The sequence below is a fragment of the Aplysia californica genome, unplaced genomic scaffold (assembly GCF_000002075.1).
Source record: "Aplysia californica isolate F4 #8 unplaced genomic scaffold, AplCal3.0 scaffold00286, whole genome shotgun sequence".
Taxonomy (NCBI): domain Eukaryota; kingdom Metazoa; phylum Mollusca; class Gastropoda; order Aplysiida; family Aplysiidae; genus Aplysia; species Aplysia californica.
The window spans coordinates 6,832-25,314 of NW_004797556.1; the positions used below are offsets into that span (position 1 = coordinate 6,832).

The 18,483-nt window shown below is 39.1% G+C and overlaps 1 protein-coding gene across 1 annotated transcript; it reads left to right on the forward strand.

The window, feature by feature from the left end:
* Positions 1-3,037: 3,037 nt before the first annotated feature.
* On the forward strand, positions 3,038-16,535 carry LOC101862957 (histone deacetylase complex subunit SAP30 homolog; the record flags this gene model as incomplete). Its single annotated transcript, XM_013084332.2, is given in 4 exon segments — positions 3,038-3,203; positions 11,465-11,587; positions 13,312-13,410; positions 16,127-16,535. Coding segments are annotated over 4 exon segments (499 nt in total), but the record flags the coding sequence as incomplete, so codon positions are not given.
* Between the last annotated feature and the right edge of the window lie 1,948 nt (positions 16,536-18,483).

The following is an 18,483-nucleotide window of genomic DNA, read 5'->3' on the forward strand; positions in this document are numbered from 1 at the left end:
GAGTGTTATGTTTTTGGATTTTGTTTCAATTTGTTTGCACGTTTATCCACCCCAAATCATGTGTTTCTTAAAGCAGTCAGAGGCACTTGACAAGACAAACACGTGATGATAATTAGATGTACACGAAGGCCTTTATATATATGTGCCAGAAACTGAATTTTCAAAGTAGTTGTATGCCAGATTTATCTGTTCCATTTGAAAGGCCTATATCCTCTGGGCATTTTGGTACCATTCTTTAACCTCTCAGTCAATTTTTAAGAAAATGATAGTTGTTTAAAATTTGATCAAATTTGTTAAAGTCAGTCACTGGCTGCAACCCCATATTTGACAGACAATAAAAGAGTACCAAGAGCACTAAACATCTCCACATTAACAGAGTACAATCACTATAACAAATATATGGGTGATCTTGTAGTTCCGTTCGTTAAAGTCCACGATCCATTTGTTTACGTCCAGAGAAGAAATCCAGAAGTCTTGATGACCAAATACTATTTGAATTAGGCTACACAAAGAGCAGGGATGCAACCTAACTGCAAGACATCTCCATATTTTTGTTAGGTCAGTGGGGCCTTGAAACCCCCCTACTCTTGACTTTAACGAACAAAACTACAAAATCGCCAATATATGGAGCCTAATTGTTTTCAAGACTGTGAGATCATTACAAATCAGTATTTGTCGCCTCAAACACGATAATCTGTCTTTATTTCGACAAAAACACTGAACTTTAACCCGGCTGGCGCCGCACTGGCCCCAGCAGCGAGCGAGTCGGCTCTATACTGTAGTGTACCCCGCGTGCGAGGTCACATGCTTTCCGAGTCTCGCGGAAGGATTGATGAAAAATAATTCCAAGCTGATTACTTTATTCTGATAGGAAATGAAGTGATCTTTTAAACTTTTAAGCCGGTATTTTACATATTTTGTGTAAAAAGTGGTTTTTAAACATTTTGACAGTATTTTTAAAAGCTTTATATTTAGACGCCAAAGGCCAAATATGTATCACGGGAAAGCCCGTTTAAAGCTCTACAGTTCTCTGCCAATGAAACAGAAAAGACGGTATTTAATCATCCCTCGTTCCGCGAAGTGTTTGAATGCACGCATGTCAATTTTTCAACCGGCCGACCATGCACTCTGACCGCGAGGGGCTTCGCTTTCGTCGGCGATTCTCCAGCTCCTAATAATCGAACATATAAACAACTTACAACATTGTAATGAAGAAAAGCTGAACTTTTACTAGGTGTATGGCATTTGGTGTTTCATAGCGAAAGAGCAAAGAAACAGCGATACCACGCGGTCGGAAGGCCGCGAGGCCGTGTTTACGCTACCTACTTTATATGACAATATGTAAATTTGGCATCACTGTTCTGATGTTATAAAGGTTCTTTGGCCTTTTTTTTTCTTGCAGACAAAAGTGTATACGATACGGCATCCTGTACCAGACGTCTAATACTGAACTATCTTTTACATGAAGCTATTATCTATACCATGTCAACGAGCACCTAGCACACCTCTGTGATTGGTCCAAATATAGATGACGTTTTTCCACCATCTATTTTTGTCGTTTTCCAGGGTTTCCCTCAAGATTCTTTGGCTTGGGTTCCCCTCGCCAGTAACTGTTGACTAGATCTCGGCGTGTTGTTTTTTTCTTGTGTATTAATTTGTGTTCTGTTTTATAAACAATCTCAGCAATTCTCGTTCCATAAATTTACCTTCTCCTCAAAGTTGTACACACCCAAACACATGCACGCGCACACACAGCCCAAGCAGTCGGCGATGAAACCTAGTGACGTAACCCATCACCATTGATGTCAGATCGTCGGATTTTGTAGGCAAACCGGAATTTCGAATGGTCCGAACAAGCTTTGCCGGAATCTCACTGGCATCGATCGATTGCGAGTTTTGCGACGCAAAATAATGTTTGCACGGACGTGACCAGAAGCTGGACTCCCACTTCATGTTTCCGGCCTGGCTTCCAGTGGTTTTGTTTACTAAAGTGATCGTGTTGATGTGAATCTAACTGTCAAAGAGAAGCATTAGTATTAGAAATCTATCTAGATCTTTTCTGCAGTGACAAACAGCTCATGTTTAAAAAAACTAGTTTATTTCTTTAATGTATTTCCATACTGAAACTAGTGGAATTTTTTGCATAGGATCGACATTTTCGACGTTTGAAGTTGGTAAGAGAAGAGAGTAAGTCTTTGTTTCGTGGACCAGAGCGACCAGGCTGAACAGATGACGTCTGCCCGTTTCAGCCCACCAGACCTAGACCTAGATCTCGACCAAATCGCTGCAAAATGAAGTCAATTGAGCATCATTTTCTTGAGAAAACTGGTTCAAAAGCTTTAAAAACGTGTGAAGCTGGTCTGAGAAATCAATGGAATTAGCACTGGTTCGATGTAAAAATGCAACAAAGGCGTTCCATTCTCTGCGCTGATTGGTGTAAGGTTTCCATTTCAGGAGAGTGCTACTGTACTTCATGTGATAAGCCTTTGATGTATGGAACTAGGGGAAAGAAAGCACTACGGCTTCAGGCAAACAACATGCAGGAATGTAAAAATTCAGGAAGTCGGTTTGCAAGAAATCGGGCTGTTTAAACACTGGCATCCATACCCATTGCACGCTGAATGGCAAGGCGGCCCGCCATGGTGAGATCTAGTCAACTGGCGAGGCTTCCCCGGATGACGGCAAAATTAGATGGCGGAAGTACGTCATTTGTATTTGGGCCAATCACAAAGGTGTGCTAGGTGCTCGCTGTAATTTCATGTCTTTCTTTTATAATGTGAATGCGCATTGTCTTGAGACTGGACTTAATTTTGTCGATGTATCTTCAAATTGATGTTCAAATCACATTACTAAGTGAAGTCAACTCTCCTTCAAACAAGGCTGGCTCTTTTAGTCCATACCTACGTCTCATTCTCTCTTAAAATTTGTCCACCCTATACTTTAAACATTTAAAAATTATCAATTAGTACATTATAATCTTTATTGATGGCCCTTTGCTAATAGAAATATATTTAATTTGTAATAATTTTATCAACAGCACAAATGGGGGTTTTAGCACTGAAGATGACAGTCGGTCAGGGCATGACCAGGTCTGTTGCCTCATTGACAACAATGAAAAGTGTCAAAGACAAGCTGGGAATGCAAGCTACAGCAAAAGGATACAGAACCAAGCTCGCAAGTTGAAACTGTCAAGAGATGAAATGGTAAAAGTAGTTAAGAATTTTGATTATGTTTCTGTACTTTACTCATATTTAGGTTTAAGTTGAGTGCAGTCAAGCACGCTGAACAGATTTACGGGTTCAAAATTTTTTCTTGTAACACACATCATGCACATTTAAATATTTAAATCATATTCACCTCTATTCGGACTCGAGTCTGATCAGACTTTTAAGTTATTTGGACTCTAGCCCGAAAATGGGTTTATCTATTCGTCAGACTCAGGTCCGAAAAAAATGTTTTATTTATTCGGACTCAGCTTCTGTGTGAGTTATGTGAGTGTACGGAGGTTACATGATATTACTGTGGTCCGGTGATTTTTCGTAAAACCAGAATTAGAACTAGAATTACTTACTTGGACTGTGTAAATGTGTCAAACGTCAAAAGACTGCACTCTTATTGCCCAAGGGCAGTGTCTACGTACACGGTAACCGACAACTCAGGGTTTACCTACACGGTAACCGGCTCCAGGCACCACTACCAGTCAACAACGTCATGATTACTTCCACCACCACTACAGCATCAGCGTTACTTCACAGCATTTGTCTTTCCACATGTTAAATTTCATTTTGTTGTGTGTTATAGTTTTTCTGTAATTAATTTTTTTTAAATCACATCGCTCAAAACCAACAGCCGTGGCCTCTTCCCAACACCTTTTCCCCCAGCAAGCCAAGAGTGGGGGATCGCTGTGTGTGATCTCATTGGTCGACATACAGTCAAACCTGTGTAAAATGGCCACCCATTGTCAAGGAGAAAAATGGCCGTATTATAACACAGGTGGCTGTCTTAGGCAGGACTGATCAAAATGAAGAAAACAAAGCATTCTCTTCTGAGGTCCAAACCGGGGCTGATCTCAGGCTTTAGACTGTCGTAAGGGTTATTCAAAAGCGTTTTTTTTTTTTTTTTAACGGAGGGGAGGAGGTGGTGTTAGAACGGATTTTTTGTGTTGCTTTTTGTTTGGCTTTCTTTTTGTTGCTGATTTTTTGCAAGGGTGAAATAAACAAAACATTTTGTAAGTAAGATGATGAAGACCGAGTGCCATTGTAAAACAAACACTCGGGTCACCACCACTCAGAGAACGAGCGGCGCTTCTGTCAACACCCAATTGTTTCTTTATTACAGATTAGGTAAACAAAACAGTGACCAGTCACCTCATATACGATTTGTGCATGGGTTGTGGGCGGGGCGTATAGGTTATGACAGATCACACACTTCCCTCACCAGTAGTTGAAAATTTATTGTTAGATTTTGGCCTTCTCATTGCACTGGGGTTGTTTGCCATTATTGTATATAATAAAGCAAAAATAAGAACTCCGTTTCTAAATGAAGAAGGGTAATTTAATGATGAAAATAATATGAGGTCTGCCCTCTCTGGCTTCACTGACAAGACTAAAATAAATCATAATGAGCATGAGTACATGTGATTGAAACAGGAAGGAGGAGTGAGTAAAGATCACTAAGATCAGACAATCTTTGTTGTGAGGGTAGATAAATAAAAGTACAATTACAGGGACATAATTCAACATGTTAATATAGGGACCAACAATCCAGGATTTATTGTTTCCCTTCTGTATATTGATAAAAGCAATCTAATAGTCTAACACCCCCACTTAAATCCTGAGTTGTTAGGATTAAACAAATTCATAATGTAGTAATACAAATATACTAACATGCACATTGATAACTGTACGATTCTTGGAACTTGTTAGGTCCGATTTAACAAACTCAAAAGTCATTTGACTATTGGACCGTATAAATGAAGGATTATAACAAAATCTAGCATAATCTGACTGCTAAATACTACAACTACAAGGCAAAGTCTACAATTCAAGTTAATGGTTACAGTTATGAACTCTGCTTGTTGCATGCTGAATCTGATAAACATCATTGAAGTTTACAAGGCAACAATCGTAATGATATACAGTGAGTGATATGGCAGTGATAGATATAATAGATAGAACAATGATAAATAGAACAACAATGATAGATGATAATCTAGACTTTGTCTAGAAGATATCAATGACAACATGTATAAAATCATATCTGACTCTAGTCATAGACTCATTCATCATGTCATAGCATAGATAGTCTAAGCCTATATGGCATAGGTTCATATCTAGATCTAGATATATCAATCATAGTCTTAGTTATCTTAATTAAGACATTTCACTCCATATTTTAATTCATTGTGTCATGGGTCTCTGATCCTCATTGGATGTCAATATTTAGTCGCCCATGAGCAGGGCTTTGAATTTCTGCACCTTAACCCGAGGTACAGGCTTTGTGAAAACATCTGCCAGATTGTCTTCAGAGGGTACATACTGCACTTTCATTAGACCTTTTGAGATTTCATCTCGGATAAAGTGGTAGCGTATGTCTATGTGTTTAGACCTCTGGTGCTGAACAGGATTTTTTGACAGAGCGATAGCTCCTTGATTATCACAATTCAGTGTGAAATTACTTAGATCTAGATTCATCATGTTTGTCATGGCTGCATCATTTTTGGTTACAAGCAAAATATCATCTACCCACACAAGGACAATACACATTTCATTTGTATTATCTGAATCTTTGACATAAACACATGTGTCAACTAATGATTGTGCAAAGCCATCAGCTATCAAGTGTTCGTGGAGAAGATTGTTCCAGTTTCTTCCACTCTGTTTCAAACCATAGAGAGATTTCTTTAATCTCCAGACAAGTTTTTCACCTTGTCCATTGGTTTTCACATAACCCTCAGGTTGTTCTACATACAGTTCGCAGTCAATTGGTGCATTGAGATAGGCAGTTTTAACATCCATTTGATGGATCATTTGGTCATTTTGGACTGTACATTGAACTAGCGTCCGGACAGACGTAATGCGTGCCGTAGGAGAGAATGTTTCTTGAAAATCTATGTCTGGGATTTGAGAAAAGCCCTTTGCCACATGTCTGGCTTTATAAGTTTCTTCCCCATTAGGGTTGGACTGTACATTGAACAGCCATCAGAGCGCCGTAAAACCTTATACTACTACTACTAGAACAGCCATCAGAGCGCCGTAAAACCTTATACTACTACTACTAGAACAGCCATCAGAGCGCCGTAAAACCTTATACTACTACTACTAGAACAGCCATCAGAGCGCCGTAAAACCTTATACTACTACTACTAGAACACCCATCTTCCCCTCCCACTGCTTTCCTGCCTGGAGGTATTGTTGTACACTCAAAGGTGTCATTCTCTTCCAAAGCACACATCTCGGTGTCCATGGCCTTTTGCCACTTATTAGCCTCATCACATGATATGGCATTATTGTAGCAAGTAGGTATGTGATGTACATTGTTGTAGCAGTAGTGTAAGAAAGTGCTATTCAAAAAATCATTTTCATCACAATCATCATGGTCATTTGTAACAATATAGTCATCAAGATACTTAGGTGGGATTCTGTTTCTTTTCCCTAAACCTTCTGTAGCCTCTTGAGAACTCTGACTTTGTTGGGTTGTTTTATTTTCTTCAACTGTTACAGTTGGGTTAGTTTTCTTTTGGGTTTCATCAGGCGTGTTTTTGTCCTGAATATAGTCTTCAAAAGGAATTTCAACAGAGTCAGGTTTCTCAGAGTCAACATTGTGAAATTGAACACATCTGATCTTCTTAACTTCTAGTGTTTCAGGGAAGTAGATCAGATAAGCAGGGCTTCTTCTGTCATACCCTAGGAATATGCCCTTCACACTTCTACTGTCAAGTTTCTTGGGGTTTTGGACCAAACAGAAACATGTAGAGCCAAATGTTTGCATGTTAGCTATGTTGGGTCTCTTGCCAATAATGTGTTGAAAAGGAGTGCTTTCAATTTTCTTATTGAAGCACCTGTTGCGGATATATGCAGCTGTCAGAACAGCATATGTCCACAGATTTTTGGGCAAACCAGATTGCACAAGTAAACATCTTGCCATGTCAAATAATGTTCGCCATGCCCTTTCGGCTTTGCCGTTTTGATGCTGACAGTAAGGTGCACTTCTCTCATGGCGAATTTTATTTTGGATCAACATAGAGGTAAATTTATCTGAAATGAATTCCCCCCCTTGATCACTTCTAACTGATTTGATAGAGCCATAAGGTACAATATCAGCAATGTATTGTTTGAAAGCATCACATGCATCACTTTTGTGCTTTAGAAAATAAACACAAGTTAGGTTAGAAAAACTATCAATACAAACCAATGCATATTTGTGCCCATCAATACTTTTAGGGTCAATAGGTCCTGATAAATCAATATGGACAAGTTCAAAAGGTGCACTAGCACTGATATCTAGAACTCTGCTCCTAGAGTCGAGTCATTTTTGCTTGGGGGCACACTTCACATTTAAAGTTATCAGTCTTATTGGTAATGACCATACCTTCAACTTTACCTTCCAGTTTCAGAATGTCCTGGGTGTTACAGTGGCCTAGGGCTTCATGCCACTGCTTCAGCGATCTCCTGGAAACCTTGGTGGTGTGTTGTAAACTGTTCAAGTAGTATAGCTTTCCTTCTTTGTAGATGTCTAGACATGTTGAGCTGTCCTTTGGGTAAAGCTTCCCGGAATTTTCTGTAAAGATGATCGTAGCCCCTTTCTCTGTTGCGGCTGTCACAGAAAAGATGTTCTGGGCAAACGATGGAACGTATAACGCATCCTTGAGAGTGATGGAGCACAGCTTTCCTTTTGAATCACAAATGTCAATTTCTGCGTCCCCCTGCCCTAAAACAAGGCTTCTGTTGCGGGTGCCGTCAGCGAGTTCAATGATGTGGTTCGACGACTTAAAATTATTATTAAAACGTTTGAACTTACTTTCGTCGTTCACGATATGTACGCTGGCACCACTGTCCACGAGTAATTTTCCGAAGTTTACAGAATTATCCGTTGTTACTCTTTGGTCCACACAGAATGTATAGTGTTCTGAGTCTTCACTTTCACTTGTTTCTTTCACTTTTCTAAGTTTCAAGAGCTTCCTACAATCGCCTGTTGAATGTGTTTTGTTTCTACAAATTTCACACCACTTCTGTTTAAAATGTTTTTGTAATGTCTCACCTGTGCGAGGCTGGCAGTTCGAAGACGTTGGTGGTTGCATCCTCCTGCAGAAGCTGGTGTCGTGTGTCGGCGATTTGCATCGATGACACCATCGTTTGTGATTAAATGACATCACGTTTGTTGACGAACTCGTCTGTGGTGGTTGTCGTCGGCTGATCTCATCGGTGTCTTCGTGATTTCGAAGTGCGACTTTGAATTCTGAAAATGTCAGAGTCTTGTCCCGTTGTGTCATTACGGTGACGAAAGGTTGGTATCCACTGGGCAAGCCTTTCAGGACCATCGCGACGAGCAGGCTGTCAGAGATCACTTCTCCGGCGTCCCTCAGACATGAGGCAGCTGTCTCGGCACGGATGATGTAGTCCGTCATGGATTCGTGCTTGTTCTTGACGAGCGAAGTCAGTTGTGTGTAGAGAGTTATGACTCTCGGCTTTCCTGTCGGCCTGTAGTGGTTACGCAGAATTTGTAAAGCTTTGCGACCATCGTCTTTTGCGTCTCTGATGATTAACGATAGAGACCTGTCGTCCAGCACCTGGACTAGTTCGGCGAAGGCTTCCTCGTTCTTGTTGTCGTCTACTGGGAGATCGTCTTTATCCAAGTCTTTAAAAACTGAGTGTAGATTTCTAATTCTCATGAATCCCAAAAACTTGGTTTCCCAGAGGGAAAAATTCCTTTCATCTCCTTCAAATGAAATTCTCAGAGTTCTGGTGGTACTGGGCCCATAACCTGTTGCACTGGGGTTGTTTGCCATTATTGTATATAATAAAGCAAAAATAAGAACTCCGTTTCTAAATGAAGAAGGGTAATTTAATGATGAAAATAATATGAGGTCTGCCCTCTCTGGCTTCACTGACAAGACTAAAATAAATCATAATGAGCATGAGTACATGTGATTGAAACAGGAAGGAGGAGTGAGTAAAGATCACTAAGATCAGACAATCTTTGTTGTGAGGGTAGATAAATAAAAGTACAATTACAGGGACATAATTCAACATGTTAATATAGGGACCAACAATCCAGGATTTATTGTTTCCCTTCTGTATATTGATAAAAGCAATCTAATAGTCTAACAAACTTGGATAAATATAATACATTCGTTGGAGGGACTAACAATAACGACAGGTGAATGGATCCAGACAGCCCATCCACAGGGTCAGGGGCCGATTCAAAATTTATGACAAAGCATCAGGCATTGAGTGACCACGACTGTCCCTGCAAAATTATGCAAATTTAGATGGCCAAATTATTCGAGACAAATGCAAAATTATATGCAAGTTACCGTAACACCATTCATGACATGTTTTGCACTTTGTCAACAGAAATTTTCATGTCTTAAGTACAGAAGAATTGAAAACAGAACATTATATTAGCCTATATCAGTATCGTAATTTTTTGTTTATTTTTGGAAAGAAAACAATACACATCAGTCCGAAAAAAACTACCTCAAAACATCTCTGTAACTTTCAGCTGTACAGAGGAAAAAAAGATGTAAAAATTAAAAAAACATCCGGACCAGACCAACACACCAAATAAAGGCAAAGTATTATTATTTTTAATGTGTTGGGGTGCTGACAGATACGCTGACAAACGAATAAAACAACTGTAACATAGTAATAGTAGTGGTGATGTGCTGATAGACAATGTGCTGATCAATAAAAAAAAAAAACCTCCCAAAACTGACAATTCCTGAAAATAGACCAGAAACAGTGTGTTGTGTTGATAAATTGTCGTTGATGTTCATTTGCTGATGTCTTGGTCGCTGCTGTATTATTTTTTAAAAATTTAGATCTAGTTCTATCCGTCTCCACTTTGTTATGCGGTGAACATTGCGGGTTGGGTCGGGTGCGTTCGCCCCACTCGTCGCCTAAAAACAGACGTGTTTGTTTATGAGACGGCAAGTCGGGCGCGATCGGCTTGTGCCCTGATAGCCGCTTTGCATCCCACAATCTGGCTAGCCGTCCGCCCCGACCAGACCCAATCCCCCAATAGGTGAACATCAACTAGCGTAGGCCAGTTACCGGAAATGGATAATTATGGACTTTGTGCTCTTTGCGAAATTAAAGAGTTCTGTTTTCGTTGAAAAAATCCTTCGCTCTTTTGACAGTAAAAGTATAATTGTTTTATGAAAAATGAAAAAAAAAAAGTAAAAAGAAGCGGGGAATCCGAAATTATGCAAATGTTGCAGAAATATGCAAGAAAAACAGGGGCCGCACAATTGCATAGTCTGACAGGGACAGTAAATTTGACCGTGGGTTGATAAAATAAGGTGGCCGCGGCTGCGTTGGACAGGTGACCATATTACACAGTTAAATTATATAGAAAAAACGCAAGAGGGGAAATGGAAAGTGGCCATTTGTACAGGTGGCCGCATTATACAGGTGGCCATCATGGCCAGTTCAACTGTATTTAACTTTGCACCCGACAAGGTCAACTCAACTTGAACAGTACGTTCATACTAATGACTAATGATGCAGGGAGGGCCAGTTATATAGATTTAATAACTGGGTATTAAAGCTCACGTCTCAATTGTTATCATTATAATCGAAAAACTCTTCATAAATGCTAGAAATATTAAGGAAGAAGGGTAGATCTAGTTGTGTAGTAATTGCCTCATATATCGTGAAATCTGGGTGTAATATTCGGTTGTATAAATCCACCGATCTATACTCTGCCTTATAGACCCCTTTTTCGTTGTGTCGGAAGTGATGTCATGCTGAGTTCGATTCAGAGTCTGAATATAATATTTGTTTAATCAGACTCAAGTTCGAATAGTCACTATGTTAAAACATACACATTGCGGAATTTTGACAATTTATTGTATAAAATTTCCTGAGAAACTGGAAGTTCGTAGAGCTTGAGATCAAACTTTATTGATTTGATAGAATTCTACTGTGTCTTGTGTTTGCAAGACTATAAAGAAGAATGCCATATTATGAGCATAAATCTTTCCTCACTTTTGAAATATTTATGCAATAATGGTGGATTAGTGGGGTGGGGGTAGGGATTTGAACTGAAGATGCTATGGTGGGCTTTGCTGTGCTATTTTTTTTGGTTGTGAATTGACCGATGAGAACGTCAATATCTTACAAAGCATGAGAACGGACCTGAGTCGAATGGATGCTACTAAGATTTTTATCTCATGCTTACTGCCTTTATGATATTACTCTGTGCTCATAAATATTTCTTTTTCTTTCATGTGTACGTGTAGAGTCCCCACATTTATATTTGTGACTATCACAAGACCCAAATCCAAAATGTGAGGACGAAGAGGAAGAGGAAGGACAGTGAGGATGATCAAGGCTTCCAAGATGGAGATGATGAAGCAGTTGAGGTAATAAATTGGCTTCACAAGTTGAAAGGAGAGGTTTTTGATAAGTGTGTTCGTTCTTTCCAGTGGGCCACCCATAGGTGATAAAATCAGGCCTGATTCCCTGGGAAATTAGAAAAAGGGGGGGGGGGGGCAAATGACCATACAAGAAGGAAGGCATTTCTTATTTATTATTAAAATTGTTGTGTGTTCCACATCAAACCCAAGAACTTTTTCTTTTTTTATGTGCAGTTGTCTCAACTCCTCAGATTGTAGATTTTTTAAAGTCTGGGTCCTCATACTTGAGGTTCTTTAGTTTGCAAGTGAAATCTTTCCTCACTGAGCAGTGTTTGCTGAACTGGGCAATATCGCCTACTAGTGGGCAATTTGATAATTTTGGTGGGCTGTGGGGATCTCTCAGGCTGTGACAGGCATTATTTAGTGGCCCCATTTGGAAATACATAGTGGGTGGGTGGAATTAAAATTTTAGCCTCTCAAGGGTGGGGAAAGTGGGCATTGGCTATAAGACGAACTACAAACATAGTCATAGGGTATGTTTGAGTGAGTAAATTGATTGTCTGATCTGGAGTTGGGACACTCTTCTCTTTTACTAGTTTTCAAAGGTAGTTAATGATATAATATATAAATTTATGTTATAAATTCCAAGTTTTCTCTCCTGTACAAATGTTAAAACGGATATATGTTGATGATGATTAAAAATCCCCTGAGAATCTCTGATTGTTTCTCAACATTTAAAGCTAATATTTTGGGTTTACATTCCTTTTGGGGTAGAAAGAGGGGTGGGTGGACCCAGGAATCTCGTTCCTTTTCCTGACATTATGGAAACAGTTTGGTTAACACAAAGATTGGTAAAATAGTTATTTGACTTGTTGTATCTCCATTTTTGTAAACAGTTGAAAATGTGACTCCTTCTTTTGCTCACTCTTTGTTATGAACTTGCGTCAATAGTTGTGAACACGTTTCTTCTAGCACCCAACATAATTCTAAATTGGAGGAATTGGGGCAGTTTGTGTCTGAAAACCTATCGTCTGTATCAATGGAAGTGGCATGGAGTGGGAAAGTTGTGGGAATTTTTTTCCAAGACAAACAGATGAGAGAGGTGCAAATCTGCGCCGACAAATTATTAGTAATAGACCGGCGGCGTGACGCCGAAGAATAGCTTCTGATCTATTGACCGGCGCCACGCCGGAGAATAGCCACTTGCTTATTTATTTAGGTTCTAGATCTAGACTTGGCTGAGTTCCTCTGTTCGGAATCGGGTGCGGATTTCTAGTTCAAGGCCTATTCCTATTCACTTGTTCTACAAGATCTAGATCTAGATCTAGATATATTTAGATTTCTAGATCTATATGGAAGATTCGTATTCCAATTCTATTGTGTTATTGTATCAAACTCTATTATAGCAATGTAGATGTAGGCCATATAATTATGCCTATTATGCTCCTTGTTTGTTTTGGAGTGTGGTTTTTAAATTAAATATTTTTTTAAATTTTGGACTTGTGCTGGTCTTTTTACATGAGGCCCATTGCAGGTTCGTTTTTGGGGTAGGCCTAGGGGTAGGGTTAGAGTTAGGTCTCTTCTTTATTGTGTTTGTTGGAGTTGTCGCTCGTTACTCGGAAGTCCTTCTTTATGACACCAACAAAATTGGGGGGGGGGTGCGCAAAATTTTCAGACAATCTGGTTGAGGCTCACATGCAGATCTATTGATTGTCTTCATCAAATTTCAGATTGACTTTTATCAGATGCCAGTGAACACACTCCGAAGATACAAAAGACACTACAAACTCAATACAAGACCTGGCCTCAGCAAGGCACAATTGGCAGACGTAAGTAGTAGATATGATTTGTACTATTTTTACTGAGTTTTGTCTTTTTGAAGGTAACGGAAACCAAATTTTCAACATAGCTGTACTGCAAATTAATCTGGTCCACTTGAAACGCATGTGTCTCCTTAGAATTTTGGTACCATTCTTTTATCTCTCAGTCAATTTTGAAGAAAAAAAGTAAGATAGCAGCCGTTTTGATAGAATCAAAGTACATGTATCGCAAAATTTGCTAATGAGATGTAAGGCCAATGTTTGACAGACAATGAAACAATATCTTGTGTTCCAAACTTCTATATGTTAACAGAAGACAATCACAGTAACATGGTTATAGAGCCTACTTTTTGTCAAGACTGATATCATTACAAATCAGTATTTTATTGCCTCTAAAATGCGGATTTGTCATTATTTGGACAAAAACTCGGAGCCCTGTCCCAGCCATTATGAACATGGACACCTTAGCTGAGGGCTTCAACTCCATACTGTATTATTCCCCTTTTGAGGTCAACAACTTTTCAAGTTTTACAGAAGGATCAATGCAAAATAATCCCATGCTGAAGATCTTTTTTCAATAAAAACTGATCTTTCTATTGGTGCCTTTTTTTAGCTGTTTTTTTTTTTACAGTGCTTCCAATCTTCAGTATTTTTACGGAAATCTATACTTTCTTAAAGTTCGGTACTTGCTCCCCCATCCTTATCAACTGCATCCGTAAAAGAGTGCAATAGCATAAGGCTATATTTACAGTAATTCTCTCGGCAATAAGTTAATGTTTTACAGACTTGCCAGTGTATGCCAGATTGCACTTTTCCCGCAACTGGCAATTATCCCCGTATGCATTTATTGTGGGTTGGTGGGCAATACATTTTGACTGACAGATTAGTCGAAATCTGACTAGGCATGATAACAAACTGTGTGTGCCAATTCCCTCCTTTCTTTCATTCACTATTTCTTTCTATCTTCATGTTGTTGCTTGGTTGGAAAGTCTGTGTGTTGATAAAGGAAAGCAGTTATGGGCAGATTGACCGGAAATGAATAACAGCAAAACCCAATTCCAGATCCAGTAGGTGTTCCCAAGCTCAGGTGCCAAATCCAAATCCTAGTTCTCATGAGTAGTGAGTATCCTCCCCTACTTGAGAACGCTGTGCTGTGCTAGGTAGCAGAGCAAATGCAAATGCTGCCTACAGTACCAATAACATTCAGGATCTCGTGGAGCGACGGCGGCATAACATGGGTTTAGAATCACGTGCACCTTAACTTCACTTGGGGGGGGGGGTGTTGTAGGTTGTTAAGAATACACTTATAGTCTCCCAGGCTACGTTGTACTTTTATTATTATTATTAAAGTAGTCACATGTGATTTGAGTGGTTTCCTTTGTCTCTTTTGGGTCATAGGCCTACTAGTTTCTGGAATAAAACAAAAGTGTACAGTACATATATAGCCATGAAAATTGACATGAAAGAGAACAGAAAAAGAACAATAAAGGTGTTGAATTATTTCTTAATCTTCAAATTTACTTTGTAAGGTATAGACCTACAGGGTGAGTTTCTCAGTTGTGATAGGCAGATTTTCAAGTAACTCTTTTTCTTTCAACTCTTCCTGTGAATCAGTGTCAGACAGCTGGAGAAATACTTGATGGGATGTAAGATTTGGTCAACACCTTGCTGAAGAGCTGGCTCCATCAGTTGATCATATCATGTTTCGCAAACACAACAAATAGTGCAGAAAAAAATCAGTATGTTGTCATCGAATGGCCATGTTTGCAGCCATTAAAGCTACTATTTTTAATCCAGAGTCTAAGCTGTGTGCTGTTTTGCATTTGTGTTCTATTTCTGTAAGCATAGGCCATTTTTTAAAGACCTGGATGTCACACTGATATTACGGTACAGAGGGTTGAGAGTGTTAAGTAAATGTGTGACAAAAATTGATTTTCTTTTCATGTGTAATAATAGTTTATCATGATGTGAGGGAGTCATTTTCTTTCGCCTCGAAAAAGAAATGGACTTACTTCTACAATAAAATATACAATATAGAGCACTCAGATTATTATAATTATAGAAATGGGTAAAAGCTTGAGGACTGGAAAAGAACAAAGTATAGGATGTGGGATGAATGACAGAGAAAGTTGTGAGGTATTGTGACCCATAAATTTTGTCATGCTCGCAAAAGCTTTCTACACCAAAATCTTGTGTCTTGTTAAAATAGCCTACTTGATATGGTTTATTCCAGGTCAGTCGTGTGGTTATGTCTTCTTGTTCCCCTCTCTTACATAACCTGTAAGTAAATAAAGGAGTCTGCTTTGAAATATATATGGCTTAACATCTTTTGTGTCAATTTAAAAACATATATTTGTGTGGATTTTACTGAAAAATGTTGATTTAATGTGCAAAAAATGTAAATTTTCAGTTTCCAAGGACTCTTAAGCTATGGAAATTACCATACCTTTGTGGCCTTTTTCTCACTAATTTTACCTTTAAAACCAGAGGGCCCCCACCTCCTTCAATCGCAAATATTTCGACTTTTATTCAAGATAGATGGGTTGTTTTTATTTCTTTGAAAGCTAGACAAGTGAACGAGCTGTAAGATGATATCCATATCTCCACATACATGCCCAAAAATTGATGAGCACCTGATTCCACCGAGTCGTGACACAAATGAAAGCCTCTTTTCAGTAATTTTTTATCTTTTTCTTTCATTGACTTTGACTTGATCGCTTTTCAGGCTGTTGCAAGTCATTTCAAGACCATCCCAGTTGTGGAAAAAGACACCCTTCAAATGTTTTTCTACACCACAAAGACAAAGAGATTTGAGAACAAAGAGGGAACATCATAGTAACTGTGTTGTGTTCCACCATTTTAAAAGTTCTCTTTTGTGTTTGAGTGTTTGCTTGGTATTTGTATGCATGTGGTGTGAAGGAACGTATGAGTAATTCAAGAGCACATGAATATATCTACAGGGTCCCCACCAGGTCGGGAAATCGGGGAAAAGTCGGGAATTTTTAGATATGTCGGGAAAAAGTCAGGAATTTTGTGATGGGTCGGTAAGTCGGGAAAGGATAGGGCCTGTGTAATATTAGTAGTGTAGCTATCGAGACAGTATGGTTGATGAATCATGAAGTAAAAATGAAGAGGAAACGTAATTGAACCACTATGACGGCAGGCAGAAGTGTATGTGTGACACCGACGCTCTATCGGGAAGAATCAAGATATACTTTCGCTTTCGTTACCACCCAGAAATTTTCCGGTAATAGTGTGATAGATAACGCAACATTTGTAACATGCAGGTTGTGCATTACAAACACTGTGTCGCCTTGAAAATAAATCAATATTAAAAATGTGTCCTCTGCTGTCACTTGTGAAAAAAGAAAAGAAAAGAAAGTTATATAAGCATCTTGTCACGTTCGCCATCGTGACCGGTCAATGAACCTGTGAGTGTGAGTACCGGCGGTCTGAGCGCTGTGAAGTATAGGACTCTGGCATGGCGGGGGGGGGGGGGGGGGGGGGGATATTGCTTTTTAAAAAATAATATACACTCAGGGAAGGGGATGGTTGGGGGGGGGGGGGCTGAAGGCAACGCTAGAGGTCAAAAACTTAACTTGGAAGCAAATTTTTAGTATTTAATATTTTGAGAACTAGCTTACTACTGTATAAGAGCTCTCTGCAAAGTGCTCGTTGGTGCAGGCCTTGTGTGGAATCGGGATCTGTCTTGCCTTGTTATCTAAAGTGTTCGCGTTTCATTTGATGGGGTGATTGTAATTTATTATATCTATATTTTAGCTTTCTGTTCAAGATTTGAAGATTTTCTGTGTCACTGCATCTTGCCCTCCCCCAGTAAGTTGAGTAAGAGTCTGTTCTTACACCTCTCGCACTGAATAGGTCTACTTGAGCCATTAAAGTTATTACACTGATATTACTCTACTTTGAGTTTGAGCAATAGTTTTCGTCTTCACGTTTATTATATGAATCATGACACCCAGACTGGTTATTGACAATCAATATTCTAGTTCTAGGTCTTTTCTCAGGCTCAAAACAGGATTCATTTTTTAATAGGGTCTATAGTTTATTTAGGCTAATATGAGGAGGAGAAAATATAGGTAAGAAAGGACTGAAATACCAAAGTCACACAAGATCCCAGTGCAACACTGACATGTTGTTGACTGGATATATTGTACCTACATGTGTGTGTGTGTGGTGTGCGTGTGTGTGTATTCACAAACATATACATATATCATATATATTATATTAGATATAAATGAAGCACATGCTGTCATTGTTATGTAACATGCCCCTGGAAAATGGATGAGGTCCCTCCCTTGGAAAATTGAGAAGCTGGGTTGGCAGTCACCCAACATTATAATCATCTATTGTTTGAAGACTATACTACAAAATGTACATTTGCATTCATTTAAAGACATTTTGACTTTTTATCATTGATAGATGTGCTTTTTGGGGGATCATTCTTGACGCGCAGCGGCCTGATTTTTCCCTTGAATTGGGGTCTTGAAAAAAATTTGGGGGTCTTGAAAAAGATTTCCAGGATTTTGTGGGGACCCTGTATCTATGAAAGTTTAAGAATGGTAGGCCTACTGGTATGTGTGTTGGTTGATTTAAATGAAAACATTTTACTGCCTTTTTTTTTCTTTTCTTTTTTAATACTTCATAAAACAGCTCATAATTGCTGGCTTTGTGTAGATTTGCATCCTGGAAAGCTAGTATTACCCAAATAACCTTGTGCTCAGACTCAAAAAGAATGTGTTTGGCTTACAATGCAGTGTTTTAAAATTCAGTTGCGGTTTTGTGAGCTATCCACCTTTTTTGTATTGCTTGCAAGAGCTCCCTCAGTTTTCATAGTTATATCATTGAGCAAATGATCTGGAAATGAACTCCACAACTGATTACTCTTCATTGTCCTCATTGAATCTCTCTCTTTAAAAGAAAAAAAATGGTGGGGGGGGGGGGGGGGGTCACTAATAGTGCAAATAGAATAGAAAAGTCATCTGGGTAACGTCTGTCCTAAGCTCAGTTTCTATCCAGTCAGGATGATGAAAAGGATCCTCGGGGGAAATGTTCTTCTCTAAA